We start from the raw sequence: 16,678 nt of genomic DNA, 5'->3' as shown, positions 1-16,678 counted from the left end.
AGTGGAGACAAGATAAAGGAGGCTATTTTAGAAGTCACTGCACTGGGAATGAATTCATGGCAGTGGCAAACGTAGTTTGTTGGGCACTAGTGGCAGCACTGATGTATTCAGCTTTGAAAGGCAAGTCCCTGTCTTGAGGAGAACAGGCAGCTTTGAGGATTAAAGTGAGCAGGGCATAACCTGAGTGCATAAAAAAGACAAGGATTTAGCTTTCAACTTGGAACATATGGTAAGAAAGGCAGGTAGATGCTGGGAGGGAAAAAATCTAAGTGGGAGAGGTAGGGGTTAGAATGCTCTCACAGTGTGCGTGCCTGGAGGACTTTGGCACTCTTGAGTTATAATATTAGTCAGAACAAAAGCTCAAGGCTATGAAGCTTCTACAGAGAAAAACTGATGTAACTTAAGAAAGGGAGTTTAGGTGAGCACAACTCTTGAGGCCGCATTTCAATGAAGATGGGTCTACTTGACATTTTGAAGAGCTCTAAAAAGCAATTCAATCTCTCCTAGTCTTTGGCCCCAGTGAGAATTTCTGGGAGCACCTGGCATGAATGCCCTGGGGACGGGAGGGGTCCCAATAAAGCACTACTCAGGAAAACCAGTACCTTCCACCTTAGTGGATTGCTGCTTCAGCTTTAAGTTCTTTGCGTGGGTCTTCCCCAGGTAGTGCGACTGGGCCACGACAGGGGAGGAAAAGGTCATGTTACAGATGGGGCAGCACTGGTTCTTGTCTTTGCTTCTGCTGCTCTTCTGGTTGGAAGAAAGAACACAGGTCTGATCACGCCACTGTCCGGCCAGAAAATCTCCAATGGTTCCCCACTACCCACAGGAAAATGGGCATTCAAAGCCCCCTTCACACACTACCCCCAACCTACCTTTCTGGATTCTTCTCCCTATCTCATACCAGGCCCTACTCACCATTCCCCACTTTATTCTCGGCTGTTTCCCTGCTGCCTAGGATGATCTTCCCTTCTTTCCTGCCTGGCATATGTCTGCTTAAGCTTTCAAAGCCCAGATTAAATATTACCTCTTCTGGGAGACTGTTATTCAAGAAAATCATTCAATAAACAATCATTGAGCCACTTTATGTAAGTATTCCAGGAAGAATTAATCTTGTTCCCCCTTTGTACTTTCAGAGTGTATGAAACAGACCTCTTTATCATACCAACTGTCATCCTAAACTGACAGCATCATAGCTAAGGAGGCTCTTCTTTGAACTAAAGTCTAACATTTGGGTATGGATTGTTTGACTCATCTTTGTTTCCTATCTTTAGCACCTTGCTGGAGTCTGGCACACAGCAGATGCTCAGGGTTTGCTGAACAAGTAGATCATTGGATTTCAGTTGTCGATTATGATTACTAGAAAACAATCTATTTCAAGCCTATATTAAGGGCTCCCAGGCTCTTTCTTGAGAAGTCCTGATCTCTGAATACACTATTCACTTGAAGACAGCATTTTTAAACCTTGGCACTGTTGACATTTTGGGCTGGATAATTCTGTATTGGGGCGGAGGGGTGCGGGGAAGGTAGGAGCCTGTGATCTTATTTCAACTACTGGGTCACCTCAAGAGTTGAAGGAACCCAGATACAAAGAGGTGAAGTGATCTTATCTTTCTGAATTCTAAATCATAGGGAGAAGGCCAATCAGGGCTGAGCCCAGTGCAGTGGAGAAAGGCTGAGCATGGCCCTTCCAAACCCAAGGATACTACAGTAGAAGACAGTCTGCAAACTCTGATTCATTGAGGATTCACTGGGAATTGGAGTTTTACCTTATGATATTCTTAAGAGGTAGGAATTATTATCTCTATTTTATGGGTGAACTATAGACATGTTAAGTGATTTACCCAGTCTCCTAACAAGTAAGTTGCAGAGCTGGAATTGGGTCCTATGCTGCTGACTTCTTATCCCATGGCGTTTGCACAGCCTCTCATGAAACAAAAATTATAGTATCCCTGAAGGACTGAAGTTGTTTCAGCATAATTCTCATAGTATTTCTAAGCCAAAAAGCAAATGTGTTTACATTTCTATCAGAGCAGGCATCTGGAAAGGTGTTTCTTCCACTTGTTTATTCAAACAGTCAAGTTCTGAACTCAGCTCTTTTCCTTGATCTCAAGAAAGCAAGTAGCCTGGCTTCCTTCCGCTTTGTCTCCTTGAGTGGTGAGTGGGCAGCTTCTTGTCCTACTCCTACAAACCACTGGGTGGAAATGCATAATGACGGCTCTATTTACTGAGCCCCTACTATGAGGTAGGCTCTGTGTTGGGTGCTTTTTCCTTCCCTCATTTTAGTTTGGAAAAATCCTACAACATAGTTGGTATTAGCATCCTCATTTTTAGAGAGGAAGAAATAAAGGTTCAGAGAAGTAATAAAACTTGCCCAAGTCATACGACAGGGCTGGGACTTGCAGCCAAGTTAGTGTGACTCAAAGCCTGTGCTCTTTCCACCGCACCAATCTGTCTGCCAGCTCCATCAGGAAGTGAGCGGTCTCAACATGGCTTCTGGATTACCTGATCTGAGTCTAGCTTCTTCGTTTCCCCCTTTAATGTCTCCATTCCATGGATTGCTAGGTATCTCTTCACTTTGTTGGCATGTTTTTTGCTCTGCAAGAACCCAGGAAAAAGATCAAAGATAGCCAAATGCCATTTCATATCTAAGGCACTCAAAAACACTTACTAGATTTTCACCTGATTCATCCTCACAAAATTTCTGAGGAGAGGGTGGGGGAAGAAACCTAGTTTACTGAGTTCCTACCCTGTTCAAAGCACTTTACATGCCATCGAGCTAATCTTCACAACAATCTGAGGAAATCATCATCCTCTCTATGTTACAGATGAGGAAACGGCAGCTGAAGATGGTGAGGTTTCTTGCCCAAGATGACAGCAGAGTTGTGATTCAAACCCAGGTCTACTTAAAGCCAAAACATGTACTTTCTACTATAAGAGCTACAAGGGAAGATATAAGTATAATGATCCTGATTTGGAGGGGAGAAATGAGACTCAGGAAAATTTAAGTCAGTCTTCAAGTTATAGTCAACATGCATGGAGGCAATATCTGGGCGGCTAAGAAGGAATTATACTTCACTGTGCAAGCCAGGGAGAAGCGGGCTTAGAACGGGGTCTAGAGAGTAAAGCAGTTCTAAAGTACAATGGCTTACCTGGTAGTGTGCCAGCTTCTGGGACTCTGAAATGAGCAAGGCGCAGCAAACCTTACACTGGGTGTTGGTGAAGAGACACTGGTTCTTCTGGATCATGTGCTCTACTACAGAGAGGAAAATAAAAATCTGAGTTCAAAACCTGCCTCAGTAGCACCGTCTTGGAATCCTGTCTCAAACACAGACCCTGAGTAATGGAATGCCACACTATTATATTTTGGTAGAACTCAGTCGCTCTTCCCCTATTGTTTTCATGACTCATGCTGTGTTCTCACCCCACCTATACTATTACTTACTTTGTAATGTTAGCCAACTTTATTTACTAAATTGTTTTTAAAATTTTTCAGTTGAGATATAACGGACATATAACATTAAATTAGTTTCAGGTATATAATAACCCAATATTTGTATATATTGTGAATGGATCACCACAATAAATCTAGCTAACATCCATCACCATACAGTTAAAATTTTTTTCCTTACAATGAGAATTTTTCAGATCTATTCTCTTAGAGTCTCTCAAATATATAACACAGAGTTATTATAGTCACCACACTGTGTAATTAAATTCTTTTAAAAAGCAATCTTTAGATCATAAAATTAAGAGGACACCAATAAAAATGACACAATTCTAGCCAGACACTGGTGTCAGAAGCTTGGAGTGCTCCCTAAAAAGGACAGTAAGAGCAGCAACTATGGGGAGCGGTGTTAAGATATCGTAGCACCCAACTGAGACTTCTTCCCTGATAGAAATTGGAAGGATTAAAAGACGTGAAAAGAGAATCTTTGTCTCACTGTTCTTCTAAAAAATTTATTGTAATAATAATTATTATTTGTGGAAAATTTTCTGTGGAATTAAAAATAATGCAACCTTCAAATTTGTTCCACTAAAAGGTCAATAGCATTTTTTAATTATTTAAATTTACATTGGTATAACCATTCACAGAACCGGTTAGAAAATTTTGAGGTTTAATTATTAAAAGACTATAATATTCTTTTTATATGAAAATAACATGAATTTCTATTTATGAAGGAAACATTAAAATTAAACATTGGTTTTCTTTTGAATGAATCAGAAGATTTGCAAAGAAATTTTGGAGGATAAGTATCAGAAGATAGTGTTGATCTTTTATCTTCATGAGAAAAGGTAAATTAATCTTATTCTAACATAGTAAACATAAACTATTACCTGATACCAGCCAAATGTTTGGGTACAAATTATGGTTAGGAACTTGAGTTCCCTAGGCATGCTGACTTGGGTTCAAATCCTGATGCTGCTGTTTACTAGCTGTGTGATGTTACAGAAATGAATTATTCTTTATCCCACTGTTTTCCTTTGTATAAATGAGGGTGATTAACATGTACCTCACAGAAGGGATTCTCCTTGTGGTTTTCCATATAAACCAGTTAGCACGGTGCCTGGCTTACTACATGCTCAATCTTATTGTCAAATTATTTTCTGAGCCTTGTGGTTCTGAGCAAATTAATTATTTTTGATATTTTACCTATGATATCTCTTAATCTAAAACTTGATAACTGTTAAAAATTTTCTCACTGTTCTTGATCTGACTTTGAAACATTTAAAATCACCCAAACTATTACACAAGTTCCATTGTAGGAGACCATGCAATTAACTTGTTTTTACTGTTGGGCCTGGAGAACAAAGCCTTACCTTATGGGGAGGGAGTAAAACCTTACCCAAGGCATGGATTCTATCATGACTGATAATATGAGGCAGAGCAGAGTCCAGAAAACTGTGAGGGGATGGCAAGCCCATGTTTTTTATCTTTTACTCCAGACCAAAAAGCAATCAAGATGCCCTGGAGGGAAAGTCTTGGGGGAGAACTTTTAAAAAGGTGCTTCTTTCTACTTCACAAGAACTAAAACATATCTGTGCCAGCCCTTTTGGGCAGAAGGGCTGTTGTCTGGTTGTATTTCCCCCTCTTATGGTCTCTTGTTTATTTCTCCATTTTTCTCTAATAGTGTTTGGTAAATTTTTGTGAAAGATTTTGCCTGCCTCAGCTGTGCTTCAGAGAAACCAAGGGAAGGGAAGTGAACACATCGGGGCCAGAGCTTTTTCAAGGGAGGATAAGAGGCTCCTTAGAAAGCCCACAAGGGGAAGGTGGTATCCAGGAGGCAGAGTCCAGCCATCTCCTCCATGCCTGGACATGCTGGATGTTGTTTTATTAAAGGATATGGGGTTTTTCTTACTCCCAAAGACTAAACAGGGCAAGGATCATGTCATTTATGGCTTTGTATCCCTAGTACAGCACTTGATCTACAGTAGGGGCTTGGTGAATACCTGCTGAATGACTGAAGTGCACCGCTCTGGCCTGTACACTCACACAGTCCACAAACATATATCCAGAATGCCTTCTATGTGCCAGCACCGGACTTCATGCTAGGGCCGTATCAACAAATAAGACAGAGTATAAAGTAAACAAAAAAGCAAGATAGTGATAGAGAATGAGAAATGTTATGAAAACAAAGAGAGTGATGGGGACAGTATATAAGTGAAGACCACCCTAGGAGGCATCAGCCACAAGGTCAGGGGTAGTGTTCCAGCAGGTGACAGTGCCAAGTGCCAGTGCCAAGGGATGAGGTTAGCATGTTCAAGGAATGGAGAGAAGGCTGGCGTGACTAGAGTATGGTGAGTGAGAGAAAAGTGGTAGGAAATAAAGTGGGAGAGACTGCATGAGGCCTATCAGACCATGATGAATGAATATGTCATGATAAAAACTACGAATTTTATTATTAGTGCAACAAGAAGCAACAAGATCTGCCTTAGGTTTGAAAAAGGCTATTCTGATCACTGTGTCAGCAGACTGTATGGGGACAGAAAAGGAAGCAGGGAGGACAGAGAGGAGGCTGTTGCAGTCTTCTAGGCCAGTGATGATGGAAGTTTGGACAAGGCAGGTTGGCAATGGAGACAGAGAAAAGAAGATGAATTTGGAATTACTTTCTGGAAATAGATCTAACATTCTATTAGACTGGATGGGGGTGGGGTGGGGATGTGAAGGAAAGAGAGGATTCAAGGATAACTCCTAGGTTTTGAACTTGAGAAACTGTACAGATGAGATAAGAACTGGAGGAAGATAGCCTTGGAGGAGAAATAAAAGACTTTTTTTTTTTTTTTCGGCTATGTTAAATGTGAGTGGTCTATCAGACATATGGGTAGAGATATCACGTATCTCTATCCATATGGAGATTCAGATCTGGAGCTTGAGAGAGAGGTCAGAGCTGGAGATATAAATTGGGAATCATTGGTATATCAGTCATAATTAAGACTTCGGACTGAAGAGAATCTGAGTATAGATGAAAAAGGAAAGAGATTCTGGGACTGAGCCTTGGGACTCTCCAAATTTAGAAGTCAGGCAGAGGAAGTGAAGTTGAATATAAAAGGAGCTATGGCAGAGTGAGATCCTCCCCCCACACACAAAAAGTAACTATAAAACTGACAAAACTGACAAAAACCACCACATCAGCACTCTGGAAATTGACCAAAGGCACTTAACAATCTGAGAGCATTTATGTTTGTACACATGCTGAACTCTGGGTGAGAACAGTGGGAATCTGGGGCTGCTCTCATCTTCTTGTGCTCAGCACAGAGAAGCTGCCAGGAAGAGGCAGGATGTGAGAACCAATAGCTTCCTTGTGGAATGGGGAAATCGGTTTGGAGTGGTGGGAAACAGGCATACCTAGTGCTACTGTTGGTGGAAGTGATGATCCTAGGGGCAGGTGAGCAGGAAGGGCCAAAGTTCTCTTAGCCTGAGGCTGAGGTCGTGGTTGGGGCAAGTGTGTGCCTGACTGAGACTGCGTGACAGTGGAGACCAAGAGAGCCCAAGTTGGCCACACGCTCCTGGGCAACTCTGAGGCTGTGCACATGTGCAGAAAGGATGTAAAAGGGCTTGACAGAAAGTAAAAGCCTGGGGAGACTTTAAAATGATCTGAGCTTTGAATGTGCTTCCCTACCTTCACACAGATCCAAGAGCAGAGGACTGAGGCCTTACTGGCTCTAGGTGCTGGAGAACAAGCTCTGTTGAATCACTGGTTGACCACTAAGCACAGAAATAGATGATCAAAAAGAATCAAGTTGAGAATATTTGCTCTTAAAGTCTACAGTTACCAAGCAGTTTTCTTCCAAACTATGAGGAAGCCCAAACTATTCCATGCATAAAACCACAAGGAAAGGTCTTACGACTATCCAAAAAGAGATATCTGGCTAGCTCCTGGAAACTCCATCCCACAGGTATTTTCAGCTCTAGCCACCATCTGACTGAAACTGCCTAAGAAACTCTGTTTAAGAATTGTCCAGCCAAGCTTTTCCTGAATTCCTGACCCACAAAGCCCATGACAGGTTCATGAGGCTGGAAAAATCTGAGGACCCCAAAGAGAAAAAGAACTTAACATGAATTATCATAATTCTGAAGTGGCCTTGATATAACTCTAATCCAACTATCAACTACCTCTTCAGAGTGACAAAGGTTTGATGTAAGAAATTAGGTGCTTGGAAAATCATTAGAAAGACTGAAGGGACTAGGTTGGGCCACCAGAAACATCTCTAGGAACAATGCATAATTGTTCCAATAGGCAAGCTATAGCCTCTGAGGCCTCCACTGCAGTCTTGCTGGAAGTCAGAAGCTTCCACTGTCATTGAATCTGCCTCTCAACCTATGAAGCTGGAGAATGGGTGCTGGAACACTGATGTAGGAAGATCTCATAGTTTCATGACTTTTCTTGACAGCAGCAATAGCCAAAAGCCACAGGAATATGGTCTTCACTGCATTTCTGCCTTCCAAATCTTACGAGAAGTCATTTGATTGGCAGGATTTAATTTCTATCCAAATTGTAGTCAATAAGAAGATGTATGGGGCAGAGGCTGAGAGATCTAGGGTATGAAGTTAAGGGCTGATTTTCACAGGGTCAATGAAGTAGGGACAAAAAAAGTCAGTGTGGGAAAGCAAGATAATTCATAAACTTAAGAAATTTAGAGGAAGTAGTATCTGGGAGACAAAATGATAATGGTATTTCAATCTGAGTTGCAATTGTCTTTAGGTGACTTAAGGTGTCTTTGGTTGCCCTAAGATGACCTAGGGCCAGGATGGCTGGTTACTGCATTACTGAACTCCTATATTCCAACTCGTAGGTGAACACTGCTGATCTATACTGACTTGTTATTCCTTGGGCCTAGATGTGGCCTTATAACCTTCACTTCAGCTCTATAGAAATTCATCGATTGACTGGAGCTGGTTCTTAGAGAGAGAGATGAAACCTACTTACTACCCAGTTTATTATGGCTTATTAGGAGGTAGCGGGTTTCTAGGTACAGCTATAGTTACAAAGCAGCAAACAACAGAAGATCTTAGGAAAAAGAAGCTGGATATAATGGGTCACACTGGTTAGGCAGTGTGGTATAACAGGCAGGTGGTCTCTAAGAAAGAACTGGACAGTTATCCCATTAAGGTCACTTAGCCTTAGTACTTCCATCTACTTTGTGAATCCATATTTATTGATTGTCTCAAGCAGCTCAGGTTTTCATCATATGAAAAGGGCATGAAGAAAACAAATGTAAGGGCACTGATGATATGGTGCTAAAGTTTTCTATTTAGAATGTGTATAAAACAGAGCTGAAATAAAATAATGAATGAAATGAACAATAAACGAAATGAGAATTTCACTAGAGGACCTCAACGAGAGATTCGAAATGGCAAAAGAATTAGTGCACTTGAAGATAAATTAATAGAAATATTCAGTCTGATGAACAGAGAAAAAGAAAATTAAAGAATGAGCAAACCTCAGAGCCCTGAGAAACACATCAAGCATGCCAACATCTGTGTGAGAGGAAGCTTAGCAGAGAAGAGAAAGGAGCAGAAAATGCTTGAATAAGGCCTGAAAACTCCTCACATCTGAGCTAAGAAAAACATTAATCTAAACACCCTACTATCTCAAGGCCCCCAAAGTAGGATAAATACCAAGAGACTGACACCTAGACACATCACAGTAAAACTATTGAAATATAAAGGCAGAATCTTGAAAGCATGAAGAGGAAAATGACTCATCATGTACAGTGGAATAATTTGATTAATGACTTAACTTCTCATCTGAAACAATGAAGGCCAGAAGGCAGTAGAAGGACATACTCAAAGTAGTGAGAAAGAAGAAAACTATCAACCAAGAATTCTATCCAGCAAAACTATCCTTCAAACGTTATGCTAAGTGATAGAAGCCAGTCACAAAAGGTCATATGTTATAAAATTCCATTTATATGAAACATCCAGGATAGGCAAACTCTTATGAACAGAAAAAAGATAAGTAAGTACTTGTCAAGGGTGCTTGCTAATGGGTATAGCATTCTAGGGTGATGAAAATGTTCTGAAATTAGACAGTGATAATGGCTGCACAACTCTGTGAATACACTAAATGCACATTTTAAAATATGAATTTTATGGTATATGAATTAGGTGTCAATAAAGCTGTTATTAAAAACAGAATAAGACAACTATACTTCAAGAATGAAGATAAAATAAAGACAATCCCAGATAAACACAGAGAATTCATTGCCGTGCAAGAAATACTAAAAGAAGCTCTTGAGGCTGAAAGAAAGGATACCAAACAGTAACCTGAGTTCAGAGGAAGAAATAAACACCAGGAATGGTAAATATGTGGGTTAATATAAAGGACATCATATTTTTTTCTAATTTCTCCTCTTCTTTAAAAGACATTGTATAAAGCAGCAATTATGACACTGTTTAGTTAGGTTTATAACATACATAGAGGTAATATATTATTAGACAATAATAGCACAAAAGAGGGGGAGGAAAGGAGCTAAAGTGGAGGAATGCTTTCATATTTTACCATTATTAGTATTAATTTAAATAGACTGTGATGAGTTAAGATGTATCCTGTAGTCCCTAGAACACCAAGAAAATAACTTTAAAGAGTAAAAAAAAAAAAATTCAATAGAGGATTAAAATGGTACACCAGAAAATACTTAATACAAAAGAAGCCAGTAAAGAGAGGAAAAAGGAGATAAATTGCAAAATAATGTAAATCTAGCCATATCAATAATTAAATTAAATGTGAATAGTCTAAACAACTCACCCAAAAGGTAGAGATTGTCACCTCTGGCAATCCATACAATGGAGGTCCACTTATCAATAAAATGGCGTGAAGTATTAATATACACTACAATTTGGCTGAACTCAAAAACATATTGAGGGAGAGAAGCCAAATGCAAATGACTACATATTGTATGATTCCATTTACATGACACATCCATAAAAAGCAAATTTATAAAGACAGAAAACAGATCAGTGGTTGCCTAGGGCAGGAGGTAGGAGTGGGGATTTAAAGAAAAGGAGCACAAGTGATAGAAATATTCTAAAACTGGATTATGGCTACATAACTGTATACTTTTACTAAAAATCATTGACTTGTATGGTTATGATGGGTGAATTTTATGGTATCTAAATTATCTCAATGAAAGTGCTAAGAGGAAAACAAAAACCCCAAGGTGAGTAGAATGTGGTGTTACAGGTATCTACCTAGACCTCATAAATATTGCAGAAGTGGAGAGAGTAGGGAAATGAACTGAGTTGTAAGTGACACTGTACAGTCATACACACAGAGACAGCTCACTTTTCAGCACACAGCTGCCGTGTTCTGTTCCCTGAGGACAAAGGTCACTTCCTCTTTTTGTGCACCCCAACTCTTAGGTATTCCTCTCCCCTGTACCCACTACACATTACACTGAAACTATTTTGGTGTCTGCTACCTGGACTACAGGCCTCTCCAGAGCAAAGACAGTATTTTCCTCATCTCTGTAGCTCTGATGCCCAGCCAGTCTTGGGAATAGAGCAGGCATCAGTGAATGTCAAATTAATAATAGGAAAATTTCTAGATGGTAGATAAGAACTTTTACACTACACAAGTTTGAAAGTATGAGGGAGAGAGTGAGCCCATAATAACTTAGGAGTCAGACTAGACTAGTTTTTAAACTAGAGAAATGTATATCAGGGTCTATATACATAGATCTGTGTACCACCTCAAACGAACTTATAGTCCTTGGATGTGGTCAGAAATTCCATTTTTTCTCAGGGCAATCAGTTCACAGGCAACATATTACACTTCCAAAATTAGTCTGTTCAGCAAACAAACCATTAGAGAAGTCTGACTGTCCTGCAGTTTACTTGACAGGATTAGCACAGACGCCCAGATGGTTCCTGTACTTTTGGGGAGAGTTAAGCAGTTAGATCTGCTAAAAATTGTGAAGAGGAACACACAACCAGGTCAGGCAAGCTCTTTCCATCTCCTCTCTCCATTGCCAGGTAAAATGCAGAGCGAGCTGGGAAGCTTCAGCCCAGAAGTGTCCCTGTTTCTCAGGCTCTTGGCCCCCATCTCAGAAAAGTGACCCAGCTGGTAGAGACCAAACATCTAGAAACAGGAGTAAGCCAGGACGCAATCACCAAGGCCAGGGAGAACGTGAGGATAAGACAGCCTTCTTGAGCCAAGACCGTTGGAAGTGTGGGGCATGACAGAAGGGATGCAAGAGACACTAGCCTGGAGACAAGGACGATGGAGTCAGGAATAAAATGGTGAGTCCGGCGGGGAAGGTTCTGTGGGTCTCCGAGAAGGCATGAACGGGGACTAGAGTCCACGAGTTTGGGAAGAGCTGCGCTCTGGTGGGTGAGGAAGACCGCGCAGAAAGCACCCGCAGCCTGAGCTTGAAAAGGCCCCAGACCACTTGCACGCGGTTCCCTGTTTCTGGGGGTGCCGCGGCCTCAATTTTCCGGGGAGCTGGCCGATTTTCGGGGGAGCCGGGCCCGATGGGGTGCATGAGTCCGGGAGTCCCGGGGCGCGTCACGCAAGGGGGCGGGCCGGGAGCTAGAGGGTGTGACCGTAGACCCCAAGGGCTGGTCCGCGTTCTCGCCCCACGCTTCCGCCACTCCCAGAGAAACGGGCAGGAGGGCGAGGGGCTTCCTACCTCTGAGACTCCCGGACTCACCTTCCTCCCTCCCCACTGGTTGGGCCCCGGACACTGCTTCCCATAGGCGGCGCGCCCTCTCGCGGTCGAAGCGCAGCCCGTCGGGTTCCCGGCCCTCCCGCTCCTCTGCGATGTTGTATGGCGGGGCTCCGCCGCTGTCCGCCGTCTCCACTGTGCCCAACGCGGTATACTCCATTTTCCCCGCAATCCCTAACCTGCTGATAGCCGCTCCTGAACCTTGGTCTCGCGAGATGTGGTTGGTAGGATGACTTTGCCCGGCCAACAAATCTCGCGAGGTTGGGCACCACAGACCGCGTTGAGGTGTCGGCTCTGGCGCTTTTTTCACCTCGTCGCTGATGGGATTTCTGAGCGTTTGCTGTAGTTCTGAAAGTTCGTCGCCGGTTCTACAGCCGCTCCCTTCCTTCGGGACAGGGGGTCGCCGGTTCTACAGCAGCCCCCTTCCTTGTGCACTTCTTGGCTCAGGGTTCTCACCTTGCTCACGGTCAGCCTTTGCCACATCTCATTTTGTTCTCGTGAAGGCCCTGTTTGTGTGGGAATATTTTCCCCATTTCACTGGTAGGGAAACTGAGGCCCGGAACCTAGAGATGGTTAACTCAAGAGTTTACTACTAGTAAATGGTAAAGCTGGGCTCCATCTCCATGATTATAACAGATAACGTTTGGGTTCCAATTGCTAACCCAGACTTCCCCCTAAACTCTCCAACTGTCAAACCCGAAATTCTATCTCAATCCCATACTTGCCCCTCCCCCAGTCTTTCAGAGCCACCATCTGTTGCCATGGTTATTGTAGTAGAGGCTTCACTGGTTCTTTCCCTTGCCCTTCATATATTCCCAGCATAGCAGCCCCAGCGGCCCTCTTGAAACAAGCCATATTGTGTGCCCGGTGCTTAAATTCTCTAACACTTTACTATCTCACTCTTCAAAAAAGTCAAAGGCCTTTGTTTAGCCAACAGGACCCTACACAATCTGACTTCACTTAACTTCCCTCATTTCCCATTGTGTTAGCCTCCAACCCCTTCATTTCTGTCCCAGTTACCCTGGCCTGCTGGAATGCATTTCCCCCATATGTCCTCATAGCTCAGTCTCTCCTTTTCTTCTCTGGCTACCTTATCTAAATTTTACCCCTCTACACACATTTCATGTCCTCTCCTCCTTTATTTTTTTTCCTTCTTAACACTAGTCATCAGACATCATTTATATTTACTTTTTATCTTGTTTATTATTTGTCTCCCCACTAACAGGCAAGCCTCAAGGAAAGCAAGGATTTTTATTCTGTTCTCAGCAGAATCCCCAGCACCTAGAAATACAGCCTGGACCTTTATAGGTACATACAAAATATTTGTTGAATGAATGGAACTTTTGATATAATTCCCTTATTTCAACCTCATTTATTCAAATGTTTAGGGTTTACTATGAGCTAGATGTTGTTTTGGGCTTTGGAATACAATGGTGAACTAGGCAGGAAAGCTCTAGTAGAGCGTTTTCTATTTTAGTGGAAGAGAGTATAATAAGTTGACAGGTAGTAATAAATGCTAAGGAGAAAATAGTAATACATCTTGGGTGAATGATATGGGAGGAAGATTAAGTTAGTCAGAGAAAGGCTCTGAAGAAATGACATTTGACTTAAGACCTGATTGACGAGAAGGGGATGGCCGAAGAGTTCAATTAGAGCATTCCAGGCAGAGGGAACAGCAAGTGCAAAGGCCCTGAGGCAGGAATGAATTTAATGTGTTGGAGGAACAGGAAAAAGGATGGTATGATTGGAGTCCAGTGAACAAGGGGAACAGCGGTATCAGAGGAGGCCAAAGGAAGATAGAGGTAGAGATATTTCTTGCCAGAGCTCACACATTTCATCAGTGGGATTTACTCATTTATGCTACAAATACTGAGCACAAGCTGTGTCAAGCCTCATGCCAGTCTCTGGAACTTCCAATGGAATAGATGACTAATGTTTGTGCAGTGCTTTATAGGTTATGAAGCACCTTTAACATACATTATAACATTTAATCCTCAAAATGGTTATCCAACGAGGGATTTCTACATATTTAACTATAAAGAAAAAAACTGGGAAAGTTAAAGGATTTATCAGGGTCACATAGCTATTAGATGACAGAGCCCAAGCTTGGAACACTGGTCCTCAGACTGCAAATCCACGTCCTTTTACCAATACCAGATGACCAGCTTAAAAGCCAATGAGTATATGTTACTTATTTAACTTAAAGATTTCTACTTAACCCATATTTGCATAGCACAAGTTATTCAGCTAGAGATCACAAAGGATAGAAGGCATTTTTGTTAAAGTTCTAGAACTCGCAAGATATTTTTTAACACAATGGAGCAAATCCTGGGAGTGGAGTACTTAAGAAGCAATGTGTATTTATTTGAAAACAGTCTCTCTCCCCCTATTCCCAATCCAATTACATGCTAAAAATAATTTCTGTTTACTTTCCAATGAATGTAGTCACAGTTTGTCCACTGAGGCAGAGTCCTGAGCTATAGTTTTGAGTGCCTGAACAGCCCTCACTCTCGCTGGGACCTGGCAGCGCAGGCAATGCCTTATATTTATGGGGCTGGCTTTTTATTTCTTCTCTGTGGAAAATGAGAGCCATTTCACATGTTCTGTGTATTGCTGCTATGAGAAAAGAACAATCTCAAGGAAATGGCTTTGCCAAGAGACAGGAATTGGTCACAGTTCATCAGACATTTCAGTTGGGTAAATACTGACTGTGTGTGTGTGTGTGTGCGTGTGTGTGTGTGTGTGCACATATGCTACACACAGTTTAGTAAAACTTAGTTCCTGCCCTTGGGAAAATTAAACTCTGGACAAGAAATTATCTGCTATATACATAATATCAGAGAGTATATGTTGACTGCTATAACAGAGGTGACAACTGTTTTGAGTGCGCCCAAGATTTAATTTACGGAGGTGACTAGATTGACACAGGAGTTCATTGCCATTGAAAGTTTTATTACTTGCAGTTTACAAGAGTAGGGGGGCATGCCACACCATGCAGAGATATCTGGGGAAGTACTGGGGTTGGTCAGGAGGCAGAAGGAGAAAGGAAAAAGCCACACTCTAGGAGGACACATCTTTGCTGCAGTCCTTCCTGGGCTGGGTTATACTGTCCTCAGGATTGCAGGGAAGCAGTGTCTTCAGCGACTTTCCAAGGATAAATTGAGGGTATAGGGGAGTTTTCTTATCACAGATTGGGATTTCCAGAGGATTCTGAGGAGGAGGAGGAAGATTAGATTAGTTTAAAGTAGAGCTTCTCAACTTTTTCCATGTCACAGTGTACTTGGAAAATAAGTATATCTAATTATTGGCAAATTAGAATAAACAGATAAGGCTGCTGCTTCTCATCACCTCAATGGTGGTCCAGGGACTATAATTCCGGGCCCTGCTGGGCCACCCTTGGGGCTGGAAGGGTGAATGCCAACTATATGAGGTGCAATGGATAGCCATGATGTCTTGTACCCTGATGATTCTGAGGCTGAGATTAATCCCAGTGATTTCTGAAAATTAATAGATAATCAGTTGAAGCTGGGAAGTACTCATCTTGACATTAGCTGCTCCGTTCTGCACTCATGACCTGTGTGATTTTATGTGAATTTCTTAACATTTATAAGGTTGCTTCTTCATCTCTAAAATGAAAAAATGATATGTACCTTAAATGGTGATTGTGAAGATTAATGAAATAATCCCCATAAACTACATAACACGTTGCCTGGCACACAGTAAATGATAATTGTTATCAGATTATTCTGAAAGCTATATTTTTCTGAAAATTTAGCAACTTAATGTTAGGTTCCAGTCTCCATCTTGGTGAAGACCATATCAGCTAAATCCACTTTTCTACGTAATTTCTAGAATGAATTTCTATTAATCTGTGCATTTGATTAAGATTGGAGTGATTTAGTCCAGCTTAATGCACTCAAGGAAATCTAGAATGGCCTAAGATGATCCAATGCATCTCTCTCATCTCTACTGAAGGACTATCAAAAAATTGGTATAAATCTTGAACTGGCATAGTAATGGAGTCACATCTAATCAGCAGGCTTTATTTAAGGCCTACTGCATTATGTGCCAGTGTCTTAGTCCATTCACACTGCTATAACGAAATAGACTAAGTGGCTTACACAACACATTTCTCACAGTTCTGGAGGCTAAGAAATCCAAGGTGCTGGCAGATTGAGTGTCTTGTGAGAGCTTTCTTCCTGCTTGATAGATGGCCATCTTCTCTCTCTGTCCTCACATGGCAGAAGGGGTTGAGGAAGTTCTCTCAGGTCTCTTTTATAAGGGCACTAATCCCATTCATGAGGGTACCACCCTCATCACCTAATCACTTCTCAAAGGCCCCACCCCCTAATACCATCACATTGGGGATTAGGATTTCAACATACAAATTTAGGGAGGACCTAAACAGTTTATTGCAGCCAGGCACTATACTATACTCCCTAACCTGCAGTTCTTGAGTGGCTCCCCATTACTTTTAGGACAAAGTTACAATGTTCTACTGTGGTGTAAAAGG

General features: G+C 41.8%; 2 protein-coding genes across 10 annotated transcripts in view; one reads left to right on the top strand and one right to left on the bottom strand.

Moving 5' to 3' along the window:
• Positions 1–12,338, bottom strand: part of ZNF346 (zinc finger protein 346) — a 31,248-nt gene extending 18,910 nt beyond the window's left edge. For 3 of the 8 annotated variants that reach the window (XM_006923193.3, XM_015598046.2, XM_015598048.2), the window contains exons 1-4: positions 12,151–12,338; positions 3,150–3,253; positions 2,503–2,595; positions 603–747 (exon numbers count right to left, since the gene is read on the bottom strand). In XM_006923193.3, the coding sequence (XP_006923255.1) occupies positions 603–747; positions 2,503–2,595; positions 3,150–3,253; positions 12,151–12,325 (517 nt within the window). In that variant the 5' untranslated portion in view covers positions 12,326–12,338. Of the gene's footprint in view, positions 1–602; positions 748–2,502; positions 2,596–3,149; positions 3,254–11,705; positions 12,112–12,150 lie in introns of those variants that run through there. The other 5 variants (XM_025040681.1, XM_025040679.1, XM_025040678.1 and 2 more) reach the window with 5 other exon arrangements.
• Positions 11,545–16,678, top strand: part of UIMC1 (ubiquitin interaction motif containing 1) — a 109,441-nt gene continuing 104,307 nt past the window's right edge. Inside the window, exons 1-2 of one of the 2 annotated variants that reach the window (XM_025040674.1) lie at positions 12,466–12,631; positions 13,391–13,473. The gene's annotated coding sequence lies outside the window, so the exon portion shown is untranslated. Of the gene's footprint in view, positions 11,741–12,465; positions 12,632–13,390; positions 13,474–16,678 lie in introns of those variants that run through there. The other variant, XM_015598042.2, reaches the window with a different exon arrangement.

This window comes from Pteropus alecto, unplaced genomic scaffold (assembly GCF_000325575.1).
Source record: "Pteropus alecto unplaced genomic scaffold, ASM32557v1 scaffold78, whole genome shotgun sequence".
Taxonomy (NCBI): Eukaryota; Metazoa; Chordata; class Mammalia; order Chiroptera; family Pteropodidae; genus Pteropus; species Pteropus alecto.
This window is presented reverse-complemented; position numbering and strand designations above follow the sequence as displayed.